Consider the following 24,755-nt stretch of genomic DNA (forward strand, 5'->3'; position numbering starts at 1 on the left):
GAATTCGTATACTAAAATACAACAGTCAGAAAAAGGAGTATCAGTGTGTTAGGAACGGGATGATTTCCGTGGAAAGACTCAAGGCTGAATATCTGCTGAAATTGTAAGACAAATGGCAACATCTGGATACTTAGAAAGGTCCCTAAAGAAAAATCAAACTAAAGTCTGTTGAAAATACACAGTTGATCAGAAGCTTTAAAATACATCAACTTCACTTAACACTCAGTTACAAACACCCAGCCAAAACTGAGTAAAAGCGAGCAAGAGGAGTTGGAAAGAGTATTGAGACTTACGTATAATGAGCCACAAATATTTTCTAGGAAACCAAGGAGACAAGGTTTAGCAAGTTTGCAATTGCCTAGCATGACTGAACTGAATCAAAGAACTTGAGCCAGGGGGTGTGGAAATCTAGAAAAACAGCTTAAGACATCAGCTACTACAAAAGTCAACTCATGGAATCAGTCAGAACTTGGGCATAACTGGGCACTTGCAGCACCTGTAGAAAAGCATTGTCGAGAGGACCAAGCTTAGAGATTTCCTGAGGAACTGCCTGTTCAGTGCCCCCAACACCTACACAATGCTCTTTCTTCTACCATTGCTCTGCATAACATCTAGAAGTCAGATGTTTGACAGCTTCCAACACAGAAGTAAGCTACCTATGAAATCAGGGAATAGGAGGGACACTACTGAAATGAAGAAAGGTAGAGAGATCTACCCCATGTGAATTATTACAATAAGGGAGGACAAAGTACTATGGTTAAGTGCTGCAATAAGAGTGGTGGTCACTAGTAAAGCCCATACTTTAAGTGATCTGTTAGTCAGGGGCAGGTGTACAGTTTTCCCTGAGCAAATAGTCTTCCTTTTAATTTTGATTATAAGATCACACCAGAACAATTTTTCAGTGTCAGCACAGCACCAATGTCCCAAACATGAACACAGCAAATAAAGTATGAAACTATTAGATACTAATTTCACTGGCACATACAGAATTTCTACAGGCTGCTTACTGCTTTCACCTGTAGCTAGGCAATGCAGCACTAATTTGTACAATCCTAATTAGTTCAAGTTACTATACACAATTTGATTATCTGAAGGATTGCCAAATTTATATTTACTAGCATCGGATAACAATTTTCAGCCCTTGCCTGATTTTACTGCATTTCTCTTCTATATATAAAAACCTCACCACTTTTGTGGTCAGACACAGATTTACTAGCAAAAGAAGAGAAGACCTCTGAAGGCCACTGCATCCTCCTACCTCCTCCCAGTGATCACCCCCAAAACATTTCACCTCCGGTTCATCCAAGGGGCCACCAAGACCAAGCCTGCATGGCTGTACTCATGAGTTTCAGCTACTCGTGTGTGCTGCTGAGGTGTTGTAAGCCCAGCGCAGCTCCTGCTGCTGTCTTTCCTTCCTCTCGTAGGGACAGCATTGAGAGAAAACCTCCAGGGAAAGGTTAAGATCTTGCTACTGCTGACTCAATAGAATATATATTCCAGAGGAGCACTAGTCTGTAGTACATTACTGAAAAAAAAAAAGTGTCATTTTAGGGCTCTCCAATCCAAGCATGCTCAATGTAAAGTGAGTGGAAATAATGAAATTCAGCATCAAGTAAAACATCAGTTCTGTTTTTCAGCATTTTCTAACACCCAGAAAACAAGAGCCATTTTCCTATCTATAAGTGACCCTAAGTTTCTCTTTGAAGCTCTCTATCACTGCTTATCTACTTTGACATAACTTACACTGCTTCATCAGAGCACCTACAGATCATAGTTGTTCCAGGTTAAGTTTCCAATCTGAGGGAAAGAACTGCACCCTGTTCACTTATGAAACGGGGCATAATTATTCAGTGTCTTACTGAGGGCTTCATTCACAGTTTAATTCCCGCATTAGTATTCCCTGAACACACCAAATCCTTTTAGCACTTGTATATGCACATGTACCAAAGCTGAGAAACTGTACACTTATATCACCTTTTTAATTTCCACTCATTTCCTTTCCTGCTTTCAGCTGATCTACTGAATGGCACAGTTCTCAAGTACTATTAACTTGCAAATACTGCATAGGAATGAATTTAGTTAGCACTGCAGTTTCAACTACAGTAAAGCTTTTTGCAACTTCTGCATTCCACTCAAAATTAAGTTTCTGGGTTTACTTAGAGGGGAACAACGACAAAACCAAGAAATATACAGACTGACCAGAGAGGATCCAAAGGAGTGTCGCAAAGATGAGTGAAGGTCCGGAGATCTGCCCTACAAGAAAAGCCTAAAGGAATTGGGTGTTTTCTCCCTGGAGAAGGCTCATGGGGACCTCATCACAGTATTCAGCACCTAAATGGCAGAGGACAGAGGCTTCCTTCTCACAAGGAGCTAACCAGAGAGAACAAGGCACAACATGTACACGCTGCACTGTGAAACAGCTTGATACAAGACATTTTTTCAGTGAGAACAGTCACTGGAACAACCTCCCCAGGGACATGGTATAGTCCCCATTACTGGAGGTTTTCAAGGTGTGAGTGGACAGTGTGCTGGGTGAGGCTGCTCTTCCAATACTGCATTCAGTTTTGGTCCCTTCAGTACAAGAAGGACATTGAGGTGCTGGAGCATGTGCTACAGTGCTACAGACTGGGGGAAGAGTGGCTGGAGAGCTGCACGGAAGAGAAGGACCTGGGGGTGCTGGTTGACAGCCGACTGAACATGAGCCAGCAGTGTGCCCAGGTGGCCAAGAAGGCCAACGGCATCTTGGCTTCTATCAGAAATGGGGTCACCAGCAGGTCCAGGGAGGTTATTCTCCCTCTGTACTCGGCACTGGTGAGACCGCACCTCGAATACTGTGTTCAGTTCTGGACCCCTCACCACAAGAAGGATGTTGAGGCTCTGGAGCGTGTCCAGAGAAGAGCAACGAAGCTGGTGAAGGGGCTGGAGAACAAGTCTTATGAGGAGCGGCTGAGAGAGCTGGGGTTGTTTAGCCTGGAGAAGAGGAGGCTGAGGGGAGACCTTATTACTCTACAACTACCTGAAAGGAGGTTGTGGAGAGGAGGGAGCTGGGCTCTTCTCCCAAATGACAGAGGACAGGACAAGAGGGAATGGCCTGAAGCTCCGCCAGGGGAGGTTCAGGTTGGATATCAGAAAAAAATTCTTCACAGAAAGAGTCATCGGGCACTGGAACAGGCTGCCCAGGGAGGTGGTCGAGTCGCCTTCCCTGGAGGTGTTTAAGGAACGGGTGGATGAAGTGCTGAGGGACATGGTTTAGGGAGTGTTAGGAATGGTTGGACTCGATGATCCAGTGGGTCCTTTCCAACCTGGTGATTCTGTGATCTCCAGAGGAGGGCAACGAAGCTAGAGAAGGTTTTGGAGAATGAGTCTTATGGAGAACAGCTGAGGGAACCGGGGCTGTTTAGCCTGGAGGAGAGGAGGCTGAGGGGAGACCTTATTGCTCTCTACAACTACCTGAGAGGAGGTTGTAGCGAGGCTGGTGTTGGTCTCTTTTCCCAAGTAACTAGCAAATGGACTCAACTTGTGCCAGGATAAGTTTAGCTATGATATTAGAAAAAAATTCTTTATGAAAGAGTGGTCAAGCATTGGAATAGGCTACCCAGAGAAGTGGTGGAGTCTCCATCCCCGAAGATTTTCAAAAAGTAGACATAGCACTTCGTGATACAGTTAGTAGGCATAGTGGTGGTGGGCTGACGGTTGGACTTGAGAATCTTAGAGATCTTTTCAAACCTTAACGATTCTATGATTCAACAGTCTCAGCTAGACTCCCTTTCCCACAGAAGGTTAGACCAGATGGTCTTTCGAGACTCCTTCCAACCCGGGCTGCTCTATGAATTGATGATTCTGAGCCTAAGACCACCTCATCTGCATTCCTGTAGCGGCATATCTCAGAAAACCCACCTCCTTTGTTTTCTGTCAGTTTTACTGCAGCAGGATTATTTCAGCTTTCAGCATCATCTGAAAACTGGTTTCTCAATACCAACCTCTACAGAAGATAAACAGTTCCAACTAGTTTCCCGTATCTTTATCACTCACAGTTTTGTATAATTATTAGCAGAAGACATCGTAAGTATGTCTTTCTGCAATGCATATGTATGCATTTTCCTGCCCACTCCTTAAGAAGTTTCCTGTCTTACTAGAGCCTACTTGATAGTTTTATAATACAAGATGTCAATCTTGATGAATTTCATTTGATAGCTAGAAGTTACAGATACCCGTAAAAAGTTATTGTCTTAAAAAAACTAAAGTAACTTAAACAAATCACATCACTGATCTAACACTGAATTCCTTTCTGCGTTTCTCAGCTCAAAACTAAATTCTCATCCCCCACCACAAAGGCCTGAAGCAACTGCAATATCCCATTATGTATAATACGATTACAAAATAGTGCAAACACCAAACAGATGAAACAGCAAGCAAAGCTCCTACCACCACAAGAGTTATTAGTTTTTCACTGGTCCACGCGGTTACACCTTGCCAGAGCCCGCAATAACCCTGGCCAGCCTCCAGGCACAGGAAGAATGTTATCAACATTTCAAAGATCTTCAAGAGTAATGGGCAGAAGTTAAGCTTTCTAAACTTTAAGTCTGAAAACAGTGGCTGCCCCTGCCTTCAGTAAATCTAGTACTAGATACTCAGAACCTAGAACAAGTGCTATTAAGCCATTTAAAGTTACCTTACAACAACAAGATTGCAGGTTTGGTGTAACCCTTTGACATAAACTATTGAAATAATCACACAAGTTTACAGCTTTGTTAACATATGGGGAAACTTCAAAACAAATCTAAATATTTTCTCCTCTCAACAAGCATCTCTTGTATCCTCTCCCTGTTGTTTACATGCAAAAAATGTATTACAGATGAAAGTATATAGAGATCAGAAACATCAAGACCAGCTATGCATATCTGACATTAATAGCACACTTCAGTAACAATGCGCAATGCAGTCAAAAGCTCTCACGTGGCATTTCTCCTGTCCCTAGAAGGCACAGATGCACTATCTACACTTAGAGAGCGAAAATAAATTTCTTTTCTTAAAGGAATTGTCAGCCACTGACAGCAAGACTTAGGCATATTTAAGTGCAAAACACCTAATAAATTGTTTCAATAAAGTGTATATTCTACAACAAGGACAGTATTACATACCTTGTGCAAGCATGTTAAACTCCAAGAACAGTGCTATGTGATAAAGCTCCATAGCTTCTTCAGCCCTAGTCATGTTTAGTTTTCCTGCTACAAGAGCCTGAACTTCACTTAAACTGCCCACTGAAGGGCTGGAGTGCAAAACTGAGAGGTCCACCACATCTGTATACATACAGTTCAAAATGACCTTAGCATATTTTTTTGGTATGATAGATTCATCCAATATAATTCTAGTTGGAGTTCGTAGAGTTCGGTCTGTGATTTCTTCACCAGTTCGTATTCTCCTCTGCAGCAAGTGACGAAAAAACGGTGACCGTGATGAAATAATAGCTTTGTGAGCTCTGAGCTCTTCATCTAGACAGTTCTGACTTCCACCAAAAGTTTCAACTAAGTCAGAGTTGGATGAAAAGCTAAGAACCACATCATAGTAGCACATGTAATCAAAGAGTGCACGCATGTCAACATCTAAGGAATTTGGTGTTCCAAATTCTTCACTAAGCTGCACAAGGATATCAACATTTTGGAATCTTGAATCCTCCATTCCAAACTCTCCCGTATAAAGGTAGTGTAACAAAGCAGAAAACATTGGCATATCTATGCCAGCTGTATTAATATCCATTATTATTTCAGCCCCATACTCCGGTGAGGAAGAGAGCAGCGTCTTAAAAAATGGACATCTTGCCGCCAGTATCGCACGATGCACAGGAAAACATGTTTCTTGAAATATTAAGTCTACATCAGTACAGTATTTGTACTGATAAAGTTCAGCCATGTCTTTTTGTAGCGTCCTGGCCTCTGGTCTTGCCAAATTAGCTTGTAGATAAAGTTCCTTTAAGGCTGACGTCCCTTCGTATTCTTCTACTAATGCATTAACATCTCTGACATCCCAGCCTGACAGGAGTTCGCGCATCTGCTTGGCATGATCGGCTGATCGGCTAGATTTCCGACGCTTAATGAATTTCTTTTTGAGGGTGGCAAGGCTAGAGGTTTTCTTTTTCTTGTCTTGAGGTTTCTCATGGCCATGGTCAAGGCTATACAGCTTTGACTCACAGCCATAACCTTGATGAGAGTAGGATGATGTCCCTGAAGGTAAAAAGGAAAATCAAAACCATTTATTCTTTACATTAAAAGGGAAGGCTCATCACACCCAAACAGTCACCAATATTTCCGCAATTTACACAGCTTTTCCTTCTCCTCAGATCAGATAACACAACAAGTTGGAAACCTGACTCAAGTCTTTTCTGGCCATTAAGAACAAGATTTTTTAACTATTTTTTTCAATCTATGAAGTTTATGCTACTTTTTAAAAAAATTACTCGATTTTAAGAACCAAGCAGCACCAGTTGTTGTAGCTCCATAACAGATGGCACACTTTTCTAAACAGGAAGAGAACACCATGGTCATAAAGTTACACATGTCATTGTGTTAAGTATAGGAGGTGAAAAATACGGCCTTTTAAAAAACTTGTGTGCTCCCAGTGAAACATTAGCACCTCCCCCAACCCCCTTCAAAGCGTTTTTCAAATGCTGTTCTTCTGCCATTAACTGTTTTTCAATAAGAAAAGTATACCTGGCATCAGATAGTTATCATAGTCACAAGAAAAAAGGAAAAAATAGAACACAGCACCAAAACATTCAGAGAAATTGAGGACAATGAATTAATTTTCAATGGAAATTTAACAACAAAGTAAAAATCCTGTCATCTGACAGTCAAGTATGCCAAAAGATAAACACATAAAATAGGTTCCTTCCCACAGAACCATAGATGCTAATTTGTGCATACATTTAAAAGAATATGGAGAATCAAATAGTTTATTATTATGATTAAATATCTTGAACAGAGCACTATACAATTGAAATATACAAATAATTATTTTCCCCCTCAAAAATAATTTATAGAAAAGTTGTATTATGATCCAAATATGTCATGAAATGAAAAAAAGAAACTCGGAAGAAAACACGTGCAAGTGGTATACAGATTAATAACAATCGCAGGTTCATCTGAAATAGTATTAGTCCATTCTCTTTTGGGAGTAGTTAATGTGTTATCATTAATACACTTGTGTAGCTTCACGACTAGTTGCATCTTTAAGTTCAAAGCACATCCAGACAGCAGAGTTTTGGGGGCCTTTTATAAGCTGTTCAATCATTACTCCCTCACAGTTCCATTTGTTTCAAGTAGGTTTGATGTCATGCTATTTTGCTATGCTGTTTTGACAGCGATGTTACAGCCCAGTCTGTCAAAACGCAGGGCTTTTAGTTAACATGTTATTTCAGATCAGTGTTTCTGAAACTCCAAAGACACTGGAGCAATTCAAACTTGTATTTGAGAACACAGCAACTGTAGCAACCTAAGATTTCTGTAAATTGTTTTATTATTCAACCCTTGATGAGCCTAAGTGACCTTATATGTTGGCTTTTCCACCAAGCTAATTTAAGAATCTTCCAAATCATGCAACACAACGGTTTTACAATTCTTCTATTAATGAAAACTTTGGGAACAAACTCTGCTTTCTTTGAGGAAAGAAACCTCTAACCATTTCAGCCATGCTACGTTAATTTTGTTTGATCAGGCAAAGTGTTGTTATACTGAAATTTAAAGATATTAAAAAACATCAATTGAAACGATCAGAACAGCAGTAACTCAAGACAAGCTCAACAAAGAGTTTGTGCCGCAAAATGCACCATAAAAATTCATTCCACATGCTATGCTAGGTATTACAAGAGAAGAGATCCAGTCTCCTGCTGATAGACAAGCCTAGAATTTCTGTTCCATTTAAAGAGTATCCATTACGCTTCATAATAGAAGTATAACTACATTTTGGTCACTCTCTAATGATGTATTCTACTTCAAGAGAACATGCCAGCTCAATCTATTGAGGTTTGGATTCTAATATCAAAATGAGTATGCAGAACATTCTCTTACATTCCGCTAAAGGAAAACTAGGACACCAGAAATCTCAATTTCCTTCTTCCCTGAAGGCTGCTGTGAGGCATTACTAGCACGTGAGTCACTACAAGATACTAAAACACCAGACCTATGTGTGTCCTAAGCTACTTAAAAGATTAAGTTCAAAAGTACTGCAAACAGTGCTGTTAACCCTTACAAATAAATAAAACACTGCTACAGAAATGCAACCACACTACTGCTTTTTGCCAGAGACAGAAGTAGAGACGAACCAGCAGAGACTCTCTGGGTTCACAACAGCTGGTGGCTCTGTATCACTCAAAGGAAGAATTTTGAAGAGCCTCTTTTTGACCTGCCTGTATTCCTTCATAAGGCAGCAGTATTACAAGTAGGAAACAGAAACTTATTCCCCACTTCTACACTAAAAAGCACTAATCTATTAAATGCTACTAAAAAGCAATAGCTACTTCATGCCCCTCGACCATACCTAGCTGTGAACAATAAACATTTAGAAGAAAAAGAAGACTGCCAAGAGAAACTACTTGGGCACTTGACAATGAATAATGGGATCTGTCTAGTCCTCTGCACACCTACGCATTTTAAAATCTAATTACAGATCTCTTTTTAAAAATAAACAACTTGAACAGATGTACCACCCTAGAAAATGGTATGAAGTCCTCCTCCTGAATGCTGTAGACGAAACAGCAAGAGATGACTGGTTAAGCCTTTGCTAAGACAAAAGTATTTTTTACACTAAAAGCACTGCATAATTTTTACCAAAATATCTCCTCTTCATGCAGGCAAATTCACCATTACGTCAACTAGCATGGGAGCTCCTCCTATGAAACTACTGTGCTTTGCCACATCAGCTCTCAGCTTTTAATATTCACCCTACATTTACAGTGTAACGTGTCCAAAACAAACCCATAGTCTGCTATCCAGCTTCCAGGAATAAGGCAACTTATACATATTATACAGCTGTAACTCTAGTCACCATATTTCCAGTTCTGCTTTGTGGCTGGTCTCATGCCTTCTACATTAAAAAAAAAAATCCCTAACAGTTGATTTAACGTTAAAACATCATTATTTTGAGAAGTAATGAGAAACTCAGCTATTGATTTTAAGATATATCTATTTTCTACTGAGACAGCTACCCAAACAAGAGCCAGGATGAGAAAGAGCCAAACTCCACAAAGTGGGAAGAAGAGAAGTATGCCTGTGTTGTAGATAGCACACACAGTCTACTAGCACACTCACATGAGTGCCATCATAATATCACAAGATTACATCAAGAATATTAACCGGAATGCTCATCTGCCTTGCCTAAGAAGAGACAGCCACATGCTTTTGGACCTTCCTCAAAAACGTCCAAACACAACTTCCCAGAGCTAATCAGAGGGGATCAGTAAATTTGTCATGACATACTATATAATGGGTTTCTACTTTGAATTTAATACTGAAGAGCACCAATAAAACCTTCTGCAAACCAAGTGGGAAGGTTCCGGGGAATTTAATGCAGCCTTTGGAACTCTGCCCTCTTCAAATGTGCTCAAAAGGCGTTTCAGCATATAGATCTGCCTGTTTCCTGGACTGTAAGGGTTTCTTCTTCATTCAGTCCAGAGGCAGCTAAAACCCACCAAGATGTAATATAAACATCTGAGCTGTGATTTTAGAAAGTATATATATAAACCAGAGCAAACCTTTTACTACTCTTAAGTTATGATACACTGAATGTACATAAAGCCTTATGAGGTGGACTTCACAGAATGGATATCCAAGATGTAACTACTACAAGTTCTTCCTTGACGTGCTAGAACAGCACACAGAATTTTTAGCCCAGAATATGGGTCTTTACATGTACAGCTTGTGGGCTGTCCTCTACTCAGATCTCCAAAAATTAGGATTGTCACAAATGCTGAGACAAAAGAGAAATCACAAAGTCCATTTGTCCTCTGCTAAGGATAACATTGTGCTTTCAGTGGTGGTTAAGAAAAGAAGTAACACTGAATATCAGTAACTACTTATTCAGTGTTGCCAGCCAAGGCATAAAGGAAAACACTGTTTATAAAGTATTTATGTTATTTACTTCTAAGATCATTCTTCAGGCTGTCAGAGCTGGGTCTGTTTTTTTTTTTAAAAGGAGATCTATCTTCTCAAAAAATGCCTTATTTAAGATTCATCACATAACTATTTATTATTTATAGTTGTGACAGTACTTAAATCTGCTCCGAGGTCTTTTTGTGCTGAACTGAAAAGTACATAAAGGTAATAGCTGTCCCAGTTCTGACTGGCACGAGAAAATAAATTAAGAGCACTTTGACTCAGGTTTCCAGTTAAGCAAGGTCCTTGCTTGTAAATAATACTGTTAGGACAAGTAGAACTCCAATTCCCCATTTACAGGAACAGGACAAGAATCGGAGAAAAAGTTGCCTTCAAGACTGCTTATTATTTTAACAGGCTCATTAACAGAGATATACCTTCCAGCAGTAAGGAAATAATTCCCTCATATTACAGACAACACCAATACTACGATGAATACTGATTTTCAAGAGTGTTACATGTTCCCATAGTTTCACAGAAAAATCCGAGTAACAAGAGTAGAAAACAGTAGATAGTATGAGCTGATAGCAATGGCTTTTGAACTGGTTTAATTACTAGTAAAAACTAGTATGGTTTAATTATCAAAAATCCTCCACTTTTTAGCTTTTTTAAAAAAAATAACTCGGCAACTGTTTACTAGTAAATGGCAGATCAACTCATTGCACACGTAGGCCAAATAGATCCTGGACAGTACTGAATTTCATGCACGATTGAGCTTGAATGGATTCAAACTGATGACCTAGAAAATAAAAGTGCCGCATAACATCACTGGAAGCGATTCAAATCCAGCACATAGACAATCCAGCAAATAATTTATGTAAGCGACAAGATAACTGAAAAGAGTTACCTATGAATGTCTGTTGTGCCTGTGAATTTCCCCCTACTCTTGGGGAACACGAGTGAGGATAGTTAGATGCATTAGCACCCATTTTCTTCAGTCACTCAGGCATTCCGCCTGCTGGCTCTTCACTGTATAATCCCATAATCCTTCATAAAGCTTCAATCCCAGGTCCAGCATTCTGTTCCTCCATTTCTAAAGAACAAAAACACCAATAAGTTACTTCAGTTTTGGGTTGTTTTAGTAGGTATTATGCCATTTACATAAAATAAACTCACCCTCCAGTACATAGTATTTTCATAATTTAAAACCTCTAGTGTTTCCAAGATAGCTTTTTATTTGAAGGATTCAACCAAGACCAAAAATCCTTTTTTCTCCAAAATAATTAGTAATTTTCCAAACCGTTCACCATTCCATCACTACGAGAAACTGTCATAACCAACAGAATGGCTACCAAACATTTAGCTAAGAAATCTTCAAGTAGGATTAGGTCTAGATTGGATATGGTCCTTTAACTATACCAAGAAAGACTTATCATATATGTTGATATGTTTACACAGTTATAAATATCCAAAATTTAGTTATACTAGGAAAGCAGAATGAACCAATCTTGATGGAGGTTATACCATCATCACTGCTTTCAGCTGCATTTTGATTTCAAATCATTTATGTAGGTCTTAACTCACTCCTATTTCTCAAGTTTAGACTAGTACCTAGAAGTAGGTGTATAATAGTAAAGCTAAAGAGCTCAAGCATTCACTACTGTTTTATTAGGCATTTGAAAACATTTTAGGAAGTCAACCTTGAGGAAACTCAAACAAGGATTCATTGCTAAACATAAAACAAGCATTCTTATTCCTATTTTAGCAGTGTTAAAACATTAATACTGCAAAATGAAAGTTACCACAACGAAGAACTGCCTCCTGTCAACAGAACACGTGCCTCCATCCAAAACACAAAAGCACAGACAAGACAGTGAAACAAAAGGTAAAGCTTCTACTAACAGTTTTTTAGACTCCATTCAGTATTGTGAGCATATAGCTAGATTTTACTATGTTGTCACAGGTGTACCTATATCTGCTACGTGCTCCCAACTTCACCTCCTTCCTCAGTACACCTCTAGCATGTTAAATCAGACAAGTGCATGACATGCAAGAGCTTATGTTTCTAGGAAGCTGCAGCACTGTACCAGTCTCTTCTCCTTGCTTTAATAATCTGTTTATTTCTGGCATGAGGAGTTTAGAAGAGTTACTGCGACACCGGGGAGGAGATATGATTCTAAGTGGTGAGACACACCTGGCCTTAGTCACACATGCAGTATACAAAGCAGAACCTGGGCAGCAGAGTGAGAGGCCAGGAAGGAGAAGGCTGCAACTGCTGTAGGCACAGGGCAGGGAAGAACGAACGCCACAGGATTTGAGGGGTGACTACACGAGAAGGAAGAGTAGAAGGGTTTAGAAACCTGGCTTATAGATGTGGGTATGTGCCCGTCGCAGGTATGTGAAAAGGTGAGACACAGGCATGGCACTGAATCACCGTGGAAGCATGAGAGAGTGCATGATTTCCAACCATCTGCTGCCTTAGAACAAGGTCCCTAAAATCAGGCCTTTTTGCACGTGTGGCCTACAACATCACCTCACACTAGACACGACATACAGGCAGAATCGCTGCTCTAGAGTATGCACAGCCCGAGCTGGCCTCACACAGCTGCAGCCTGCTGATTACTAGTTGAATTCTGCTGAGGCTGGAGGCAACCACAATGGCACAGCAGCACTGCTGGTATTAACAAGCCACTCTGAGCAGCTCTACAGGCCTGCAAACAATCCCACACCTGCCCTTTCCAGCCGGACAGCAATGTCTCCTCCGTTGCTCGTAATGTGATGCTTTTCTCTAACTCGTCTCTATGCAGATTCAGCTTGCTACACATCAGGAACAGAAAAATAAAATACCTTCCTACACGAATAGTGAGCCTGTTCAGGACGAACTTAGAATCAGGACACACGCAAAACGTACAACACACCAGCAAACACCATTAATTCTCAGCAAACACAAGACGTTAGATTAGTTCCATCTTAGCCAGTGCATATACTCATTTCTTTCTTGTGTAGAAATAAGTTAGCTATTGTAAGATAACCAAATCCATATGGATGCAGACCTCTTCTTCATACATGTAAAGTTCCACCGATTTAAGAAAAAACACTTAGAAAATAATTTCATTGAATAGTGACACTCCAAGTGATCGTGTACACACAGAGAAAATGTTGCTTAAACATGCTGTCCCTTTCCAGATGGAATTAGTTACATGCAGTACAAGCTTTGTGGAGGTTAGAGTCACCTTTCAGTTTCAATGCCAACTCTCTCACAAATAAAGGCCAGCATCCTGAGTAGATATCCAAACAACTTCCCTTTTCTCAGCTAAAATTGGACTTGGTTCATTTGGACAGAGTCCTGGAATAACACCACTGCATTCCACTTTCCTCTTCTGTGTTCAGCTGTGGGGAGAGAACTTGTCTATTATATGCTTCCTAATACTTTTCAGTTCTTCCTGATACAGGAAGGATACAGAAGCTAACTAAAAAAAGGGAAGAAAAAGTGGTTTTCTTTGGATTGTTTTGTTCTTTCTTTCCTAGCAAACACTAAATACACATAACTAAGTCTCAGGATTAAAGTTAATACCTTCCACCTCCTTCCACTGGCAACAAGCATGCCCCAGAAGAAGGAAGGAGTGCAATCAAGGAGTATTAACTGTTCAATACCATTAGCTTTCACTGCTTGAATTTGCAAAACAACAGGATTTAAGTTAACTGAAAAACATACACATTATAAAAAATACACAAAAGATCCAAGAGATAAAATAATTTTATTCGGAGGCATATCACAAAAAAGCAGTTACTCATTAAGCCCAAGTGAGTATTGTGCAGAATGAATGAACTCACTAAATTTAAAATACGTAACTAAAGTAACATAAGGCAGCGTGAAAACAGTATCATATTAAAGCTGTACACATAAATATCCATGTAGACTATATTTAATATAAATCTACATATTTATATAAGTAAAACCAAATACGTCAGGTTTCAGCAAAGGAGGAATTCAATGCACATTAGGCACTGTGCTCAGCCATTTACAGGTACCAAAACTTCTTGTGCGCCACTTTTTAAAGTTGACCATGCACTGCTTGGTCATATGTATGCTCGCTCACCTCTTTAGAGTATTCTGCATCTTGAATTCAAACATCATGTACTTCATGGAAGTATATCGTACCCCGTGGCTCAAAACTGATCATAGCTTTAGTCCTACTACTGTCCTTAACCTCACGTATCAACTGAAAACACAATCTTGGTATTTCTTACTACATCACTCAATTTCACAAGATAATATGATATAACCCATGATGTATTTCCCAAATAATTTAAGCTGATAGCAGTGATGAACTTTGTCCTGGAGGAAACCCTGCCTTCCTGTCTTCATTCATTGGTCAAATGCCAAACTAAGAATGCTATTTCCCATGGTGAAAGGCAGCTGCAGAAGGAGATGAATGTAAAAATGAAGAAACAACCCTAAACTACAATTAGATCTTTAGCTGCAAAGGAAAAGAAAGATCTCATCATTCTTTGCAGAAGCTGTCGTGCATAACAAAAGCTTTAGATCTAATTTTAGCCTCAACAGTGTCATGGAATTTTTTTGTTTGTTTTAAAAAAACACCATCAGGTGAAATTCCTCTTGCCTTTCTGCTAAGAGTTGATACGCATCCACGTCAGCTTTATCAAATGGGAGGTGAATTCAACATCTGCTGACCTACTGAAACAGGATCTCTTGTTGACAGCAGTGATGCACACAGAGGCGTGGGCCATGTATGTGTACATGTAAACAGAAAAAAAGTTAACCTGTATCAAAGCTTCTATAACAAAAACAGCCTGCACTGCAGAAATAGTGTATGAAGGCGTTATATAAGACTAGAAAACTTTAGAAGCCAAAATTACCATCCAAAATGCTACAAAAAGCAAAGCAGTGATTTCAGATTATACCGATACTCAGAGCAGAACAAAATATAAAATAAACACAAATCTAGTTAAAAGTTTCAATACCTGAAATAAGTTTCTCAGTCTTCTTGATAGTTGTCACAGAGAATCTAAAATCTTAAGAACCTAAGATCACTTGCATCTGAGGTGTCTGGGCTTACAGCCAGGAATTCCTGGATTGGGAATTTTGATTTAACAAAAAGTCTGTACAAAACAGACTTTGGATAACTGTGACACTTCGTTTATAGTCATCACTCAATACAAAGGTTTCATAAAATCCTCTGTAGTCACTGGGCTCCAGTTAACATAAAGGGCAAGCTGGAGAGTGTTACAACGTGTTTTATAACCAAAAACATTTGACTTTTTTCCATCTAAAATTTAAGAGCTTTATTGTATTTATTCTGGAGTAATCATAGGATTATGAAATAGCATAATACTAGGACCAAAGTAGGAAATTATATCAAGTACATGCACATACTTGTACCAACATGATTTTTCAGGTTTTATATTTTACTTAACACATTGCAAATTTACTATGAGTGAATGACAACACAAGCACCACAAGCATAACGTATTTACATTTGTTTGGATTTTTACCTAGACCAAAACCGCTATGCTATTTTACCCCAACAGTTCCTTTAAAGGAACAAGGAATTGAAATAGTAATGCAAGATGAGATGACAACATGGTACATCAGGGACTGGGGGGATTTAAAAAAAAAAAATATAAAACCAATCAACTTTTAGATGTGATAATGCCAGTAAGGAAATACTTCAATTAAATTTTGGCAAGGACAAACCTATTTTCATAGGCATTAGGTAAGTAAATAACTAAAAAAGAGAAAGAATTTGTGAGAACAGACCTCTGCCATTGTCTCCAAAGTACATCCCACCAGCTTACCTTAACAACCTGAAACTGTCTCCATCTGGTGACCAATACAGAGCCCTGAGACACCACAAGGGAATTCAGGAACAATTCCATGTTTAGCAGAATGGTTTTACAGCTCCCATCCACTGGGAGAGTCTCCAAACTTCACCCTGGCCATGCTGGTTGTTACGCAGCATCACTACTGGAATTACTAGCCAACAACACCTACAGGGACAAGCACTCAAATTAAAATAAGTTGCTTGTGTTTAGAGTTCCAACTGTTTGTTCAGATGTGCACTATCTACCTCATTTTCTTACTATCCTACTGGGGAGGGGTTCTGCACAGAAAAGGAGCTGACAGGAACTGAATATTACTTGTCTTGATCTTTCTCTTATTCCATGGACGAGGCACTTGAGAGGTACTGGCATACTCAGAGATTTTTTCTGAGGTTAGAAGTCTCCAATCTCAAGAGCGTGCATTCTAAAGGACTACAAGCATATGGAACAGCACATCTTGAAGAAACTGTAATTGCTAAGCAATTTTCTGTTCAAAGGAAATAGCTGAAATTTTGAAGGACCATCTGATTATACTGCATGACAAACATGCAAATCCACACAAAGCCTATTTTGACTCTTTTTTTAAAACCCAGTTAAACAATTGAAGTTTTGTAATTATTCAAAATTATCTGGATGATACAATAATATGTAGCAGATACAGCTGAAAGGTTCTGGTTTGTATTAGCATTGTACAAAAATGAAGAACAGAATGTTCTTCATGATTTGGTTCTATGATTCTGTGTTATTTCGTGATTTACTGCACTGGAAAGAAAGAAAGAAAATCCAATAAGCAAAATACCAGAACTTAAGCCACATCAGCAGTTACACGCAGAAGAAAAAGCAGATATAACTAGACTACAAAAGCAACTGCATTGCTTAGTGTTTTGCTGAGAATCATGTGTTCCAGCTATCACAAAGAACCCTTTCTTAAAGTTAAGCATGAATTTTAAAGCACTTTCTTTTTCATGAAGTAGTACACTTCTCCATTAAGTTCTTCTAAAATGGAGGCAGGAAAATTCCCACAGCAGGCCTGGCTTTTTATTTCTAGATTTGTTGAGAATCACAGGACTGAGTCTTAGGAGTTAAAAAAAAGTAATAAATAACTGGTACCAACTTTCAGTAAGCCCTCTGAGAAATTGGAGTGAAAATTAACAAAACTATATTTGAACAGTATAAAGGTGTATAGTCTTGCAGATATGTACACTTCAGAAAGTGAAAACATCCAGAAGCATTCTGGCAGCTGAAAAGACACAGAGCATACAGGGGAAAAACCACTTTTCAATGCTGCCTTTGCAAATAGTGTTCAATGTAGGATATTCGATAATCACCAAAGCAATTTAGAGTATGATGTGAATATGTCACATCCTAGAAGCAATTAAGTAATGTCACCAGCAAAGCAGACACAGACTAACTGAATTGCAGCAGTACAACCCTGTAAAAGAAGAGGGAGTTCCTCCCAAGCAACTTAAATGTTTTCATATACTGGCAAATGAAACTCCATCTCTGTACTCCATTGATCCTTCCAGCTGGTTGCAAGCACTCACTAATTTACCAAAAAGTCTATTCTGATTGATGACACTCACATGAAAGACTTAACTAACGTTCCTGACACTGAATTCAAAACAATTCTTTCAGCAAAAATCAGCAAGAAGTCATTTATTGCCCTCTAGGACTTTCTTGAAGTGAAATGACAGCACGTACTCTTCAATGACTTTCCATTTTTCAGAAGTTCACTTGAAAGGAACATTATCTGATTCAGACACAAAAAGTCATTAAATCTACTTTGTAAGAAAATCAGAGAAATCCTATCCACCAAATCTTTATCAATATCACTGAACAGAGTAATTGGGCATGAATCTTTCTACTTACAGGGAAAATGAGGATGATTTTCTAGCCAATCGAGAATAATTGTAAAATATCATAGTTTTTTTTCAGAAGATCTCTTCTGAGCAAACGAATATGTGCTTTTTTTCTTTTTTTAAGAAAGGCAAATCCTCTTCTCCTCTTTGGTATAGTAAGATTTCAAATTACATTAAAGTACCTCAAAAAAAAAAAAAGAGACCCTTTAAAAATTAGTCTGCTTTTTTCTTTCTGTCAAAGTTCCGGCCAACACTCCATTGTCTTGTCAGGGAGTGACTTAACTCAGTCAAGTTTCAGCTACATTCAGCCTCAGATACTGGGACTTAAGACCAGTCTCTTGGATGACTGTCTCCTCTCTCTGTCTTCAAATAGTGCCTGTTTTTTATTGCAGCAGTATTCTCAGCCATCTGCTTCTTTTTTTCCTCCACGGAAGAGGCAGGAGTAGAACAAAAGTAAGGACTCTCCCATAGAAAGCCTGTCACACTCTTACACAGCCTATTTCTCGAACTTCCTAGTCAAGTATCCCTTATTTGCAACACAATTGTTACTTCTTGTGAAGGAGGGTGGGTAGTTTTTCCTCTCTGAAGTTTTCACGATTGATATGATTATATTCTAATTTCTTTGAGAGTGCCCTCCAAAGATCCCGGTTTAATGGAGAAAGGGAATTCCTCCTCTTGCTCAACTGTGACCCAACCACAACACAAGATGCTGTTTTCAATTAGCAAGTCTACTAAAACAGGGAAATCTTGGCGCAAGTCCTAACCATATGGAAGATCTGTCTCTGGATTTCAGCACTGCTGCCTTCTCACATCAAGTACCACCTCAGTCTCCTGGTACTGCAGACATTTCCCCTTTTCTCCAGGCTCAATTATTCCACAGAAAGCCAGTTCATCTGAATTAGGATTTGGGAGCTTCCTGCACACAATAGTGCTTCTAAATTCACTGCACAGTTACATTCACTGCACTTCCTCTCAGAACACGTTTCCTCAGAGAATATACTCAAGTTACTAATAAAGCAACCCCAGACACTGCAGTCTGCACCCACACTAAGCAAGCAGCACCCATTATCCTGTGGCTTGCTAATTTCAAAAACATCCTTTTTGTTACACAGTTTTATCTCCCTTATTAACTTCCACAGCCTTAAGAGGAACAGTAGTAGTTTCTGATGATAACACTGCTTGGCGGTTTCCCAACAATAGCTCCAGCAACCCAATGTTGAAGTAGACTAAAAATCTTGAACCCATATACTCATCAGTCTTCCCACACGGGTGAACTATGTTCACAAATCAGCTTACTGATCACTTCTATCATCTTATTTTGGCTGCAATCAACTTCTCACACTGCCAGCCAGCCACTGTGTCAGTAACATCATAATTTTGTGGTATTTCTGTTGCTTGGAACCATTACCAACATCATTCCTCATTACTTCAGTGTCTCTGCATAACACTGGTCCTTTCTGCACAAGCTTCCAAGATGCTTGGTGATAGAACAATACACATCTCACCTACTTGCATTTAAAACCTCTGCCTATGGTAAAAAAAAAACACAACTACCAATACTGCCAAATATTCCAAACAATTTTTTCTACACCTGTCTACTTACTACAACATCATTCTTTTTGTCCTGTACACCATCCTCTCCATGGATCCTTGTGTCATCATACAACAGCACACTTCATCAATGCAGCCTTTTCCTTTCAACACAACAGAAGTTTGAAGTACCAGTTGGTAGCATCATCTCTTACCATTTAAGACTAACGGATTAATCTATGTAGAATACAAAAACTGGAAGGCAGAACACAGAAAATCTTGGTAAAGGTCTCAAAAGGTATTCTAGTCCATGAAACATATCAGGAATTTCATTAAAGAAACATTCATTTTCCTTGTTCAAGAAAGTCACAGCCATAAGTGACACCTTTCAGCCACAGTTTAAATACAGTTTCTACAATAATAGTCACAAGCTACAACAAGTCTTGGACACAACCAAATTACAGTTCCAATCTGGATTCGAAATACACTATTTGGTGTATGCAAAAAAAAAGTTGGTTCACTGACACTGTGGTTCCACGCACGTTTCTTCAGTGGCAGCACTCACCTCAGCTACTGCCACCACCTTCACACAGCTCCTTCAGCTCATGAGCAACCAAACACGGTATCCTCTACTGCAGGATTTTCTCACCAGTATAATTAGCTCCCTGCATCAGTTTACCAAACAACCCAAGGAATGTCACCAGAGGAGGGAAGAACAGCAAGAAAAGGCTGCCTGCTCCCCACAGCCAAACACAACATGCAGTTTGACCAACACTCAGTTGGTACTGCCTTCAAAAAATAAACATTCCCAGTCCCATGCACTCATCCCCACAGCACAGCTTTCCCCTTGCTTTCTAGCAGACATTTGGGAAGCCACATAAGTCCCACCAGGGGCCTGACTGGACCATGTTTGTTTCCAGCTGATTCTCTGGTGTGGCTGCAACAGCCATTGCCCTTTAAGTACAGCATTGTCTCTATCTTCACTCAGTTACCACTTTCAATACAACGTCTTCACAGAAGCAGGTTGCTGTAGGACCACTCTTGTAACATGCTATTTCTCCCACACAGCTCCTGAAAATTAACAGTAGGAGAAAGATTATCTTCAAATTGTCAGCAAAGCAAGGGCAGTCCTAGGAGAAACAGCCTATTTACACAGCAGTAACTACCACCAGGATTCACTGCATCTAGTTAGCTAACTCCTGGTTCTTCTTTGGCCTGTACTTCTTTTGCTCTGTATTTGTGCAGTTTGTTCCTGCCTTCACCTAGGCCTTGGTTGACAACCCTTCAGAGAGCTGCTGTTACCAATGAAGAACCAACAACCATGGGAGTTGTTGCTTTCCTGAAAGCTTGAACATTTTAAGCATGCAGTGACAATATACGCATCTAGATATTAGTTATACAGGGAAAAAATACAAAGCCAAGCCCACGTGCGTTTTATATTCCCCTCAATCCACCAGTGGAGGAGTTAAGCTTTCTGTGTGCACTGGACTACTCGCCTGTCAGCTCTTCACAGGTACATCAGGGAGACCCAATACTACTCCTGAAGTCAAACTAGCAGGGAGCTCTACCTTCCCTTCACTCTGCTGCTCCTGCCATGGGGTTTTCCTGCTTCCCCTCATGACACACACAGAGGTTACACAATCACAGAACAAGTAATTTCAGATGGCTGATCCATCACCCCACTGCTGGAGGGGACAGGTAGCAGTCAGGAAAAAGGGAATTCTTGCAGAGTGGTCCAACAGGCAGCTACAACTGGAAGAGTAACCCTCTGCTGTTGATATGAAGAGAGCAGACTACTGCTACATAACTGCCTCGCGTCTCTACCAAACTGTACCCTTGTAGCCATCCTTTTCACTCTGAGCTTGGGCTTTCCCTCAGCGGGGCACTGCAGCCTGGCCCAAGTCACACAGGCAGAGTCCTCCCTCACAGTTGCTGTTTCCAAGGCTCAGGTTGCTGGGCTGACACTCTCCCTTTTCCCCTTCTCTCCTAATACCCACAGTCACTCCCAGGTCTGCTCTGCTCACTGAAGCAGGCAGCAATACAAAATAATACTGGAAAATTCATCATGCACGGTATTTATACAACAACTGACTCATTTGAGAGCTTGTAAACTGGTATGGACTGCTGCCACCCCGAGCAAGTAAGCAAATCCTGGTCAAACCTACAGGCTGTTTTCCTTTTATTTAGATGCTTTTAACGTACAAAACCACAGCTAACATGGTGATCTTATGCCTGTTTGTATAAATCAATTATCTCTGTGTATACTAAGATGTTAAGTTATTTAAAAGCTTGCACATTTAAAAGAGTTCTTTCTGTAGTTTTTTCTATAGGGTCAATTTAAAAGCATTAACTTCAGCAAAAAAAAAAACAACCTGAAGAGCCATGTTGACTTAAACAAGTAACATTTATAACATCTGACACCAATAAATCCTTCTATGCCATACACTTCAAAGATTCAGCCATTCTGACAATGGATAGTTTAGTACATGCACATGAAAGCACTTACAGTAGCAACATACACTAATATTGCAACGTTTCCCCTTGCGAGCAAATGTCACATACTTCCATAAACTGTCAGAACCCTCATAGGTTACACCAGTAACCTCAGCTTCACTACTTACCTTCACTAATAGCAACATTTAGATTCCATGCAAGAGTAACAAGAACTAAATGCTCACAGACTTTGACGTGTCTTCCCTAAAAATACAGAAATCCATTTCAAATGAAACAGAAAATATACTTTCTCAATGATAAGAGCAATGATTTAAGTAACAAAAGGCTTACTCAGAAAACCAGACTAGTAGTTAGCCTACAATTAAGTTGGAGCTTTGTTTACATTTTCCCCTTGGCGAGAGAAGGAAGTTATGTCTTCCAGATTTCCTGCAACAAGCTCTCTCCACATTTCTAAAGTGTTCTTTTTTTGTCCCATCACACGAACAAGGAAGTTTTACAGAACATTCAAAAGGAGCATTGCACATGTTGACTTAACATGTTGCTCCTAAAAACAGATGCACCAATCATTTATGCATTTAATTACTACAGCAATATCTACATGTACCTCATGTACACAGACTTTTTAAGACTGCACAGTTACAAGACCTTGTGGGGCATTTTTCATGTTTAACTATTTGCTAAGGCAAATCTGTCCTTTGGGCGGGCTGATGCTTTAACTCCTCCCTTTCTCTCCACAAGATCTGAAGCTTTTCAGCTGCTCCAGAACACCTAAAAAAATAGATTTTTCAGAGAAATCAAAGAATAGTTTTAGAAGGAAAGTCTATGGGATTGATTGGTACTCCACTAAACCAACCCCTTGCTCTTGGTCACATTTTAGACCAAATTTTGTTCACCTTTCTCTTATCCACAGCTGTCCCTGACACTACTACTCTTCCACACTCAAAGCAAGTACAAAAGGCAGAGAAGGAAGCCTTTGCTAGTGTGTGCTATGCTTACCAAACCTCCTTTGATTCTTCTGTTATTTGAGATGTTTATCAATACATGGAAAAGTCATTGTTGCTACCAAAAAAAGCAATCTCACTTCCCTCTCTAACCTGACGATCACCCCCACTCAACTCTCCATTCTCTACTTGCACACTCATATTCAATCAAGAACAGTTTTTAGCTGGATCAGCTTTTAGATTAACAAAAATTAAAGGTTCATTTTAACTTAAAGGAAACAAGATAACCTTGTACATATGGAAAAAAGGCAAGTTCCTTTCAGTCTAAATTTAAAACGGGAATGTAACTGAAATTCACAGATGTTTACATAAGCATTCTCAATACTGTTGAAGATTGCTGGTGCTTAATACAATTCAGCCTTGACACAGGTAACAGTCACAAAATGAGATATTTTCTAATTTAATACTTCAGAAAAGTTTATAGCTAAAAACAGAATCAAGGGAGAAGGGAAACAGAAGAAAGAGACGCAGACCTCTAAGAAGGTGATGCGGAAATACCTAGATAAGTACAAGTCCAGTTCAAAATTTGCCTGTTTGGATTAACAATGATCAGTTAAGGAACGACGCAGTAACAAAACTACTTTAGATGTTCTCAGCAGAGAAAATAAGTGTCTTGAGAAACTTACAGTAAGACAAAACAAATTTTATTTTCCTTAAAATGGAAAAGCCCTAAGTAACATGGACAGACCTTTTGGAAAGTTTGCTTTAGGACTGTACTAACATTTTCATGCTATTTTCAGTAACACCATTTTCAGAAGCCTTCTAATTTAAGCCTGAAAGCCAACTCTAAATACCAGATGTCCAGGTTGCAGCATCAAAGTTCTTGATTAAATACAGTTAAAGACAAGCAGCTTTGATTCAGTGCAGAAATACTTGCAAGAGTCACTTTACCAGGCGTTACCAAGTCTTCAAGTTTGTGTCTAGAACGACAAGTAATATCAGAGAGGGGATAATTTTACACTGTATTACTATGTTAGAAGAATATTCTGGCATTTCAAGTCCAAATCACAGAATCACAGAATCACAAGGTTGGAAAGGACCCATTGGATCATCGAGTCCAACCGTTCCTAACACTCCCTAAACCATGTCCCTAAGTACTTCATCCACCCGTTCCTTAAACACCTCCAGGGAAGGCGACTCGACCACCTCCCTGGGCAGCCTGTTCCAGTACCCAATGACTCTTACTGTGAAGAATTTTTTTCTGATATCCAACCTGAACCTCCCCTGACGGAGCTTCAGGCCATTCCCTCTAGTCCTGTCCCCTGTCACTTGGGAGAAGAGGCCAGCTCCCTCCTCTCCACAACCTCCTTTCAGGTAGTTGTAGAGAGTAATAAGGTCTCCCCTCAGCCTCCTCTTCTCAAGGCTAAACACAGTTCCAGAAGTGTTTAATAACAAACTAAAACCTACGGTGATTTTAATGACCAACTAAGAAGTGCAGGTACCTTCTGATCCAAATGCCATATATTTCTACTTCAAAAAAAAGCGACAGAAGATGATTCTCTTAAACATTATCTTTGGCTATTAAAAAAATAGCCATCCATGTCGGGATTTGAGAATCTGAGGCAGCAAACACGTTCTTATCTGAAATTTAGATAAGCTAAATCCCCAGATGACTCATGGAGATACTAAGCACCTTGGGAGGACTCACAAGGACACTGACCAGCAACATCTCATGCTGTTACATACCCTCCTTTGCGGGAATTATGGTGCTCACAACCAGCTCACCGGTAACACCAGTTGCCTCTTGGGAGCTGAGAAGTGCTAACACAGCTTAGATTCATCCTCATTCAGTATCAAGGCCATCACCACACTGAATAATACAAAACTTCCCGTCTTGAGTGAACATTTTGTCAACTCAGCATTCCTCTACCATGCTAGTGTCTGAAGTACAATAAACAACTCGTTCCAAAAACTTCCTAGAAGTACTTCACTAAAGACTGACAAAGGCATCTTCAACATAAAATGTCCATATAAGCTATCTG

The 24,755-nt window shown here is 39.6% G+C and overlaps 1 protein-coding gene across 3 annotated transcripts in view; it reads right to left on the minus strand.

The window, feature by feature from the left end:
* BTBD7 (BTB domain containing 7) overlaps window positions 1-24,755 on the minus strand; it is a 57,404-nt gene that overhangs the window by 26,904 nt on the left and 5,745 nt on the right. For all 3 annotated transcript variants that reach the window (XM_054069151.1, XM_054069152.1, XM_054069153.1), the window contains exons 2-3: window positions 10,993-11,178; window positions 5,142-6,221 (exon numbers count right to left, since the gene is read on the minus strand). In XM_054069151.1, the coding sequence (XP_053925126.1) occupies window positions 5,142-6,221; window positions 10,993-11,074 (1,162 nt within the window). In that variant the 5' untranslated portion in view covers window positions 11,075-11,178. The remainder of the gene's footprint in view (window positions 1-5,141; window positions 6,222-10,992; window positions 11,179-24,755) is intronic.

The sequence above is a fragment of the Cuculus canorus genome, chromosome 5 (genome assembly GCF_017976375.1).
Source record: "Cuculus canorus isolate bCucCan1 chromosome 5, bCucCan1.pri, whole genome shotgun sequence".
Taxonomy (NCBI): domain Eukaryota; kingdom Metazoa; phylum Chordata; class Aves; order Cuculiformes; family Cuculidae; genus Cuculus; species Cuculus canorus.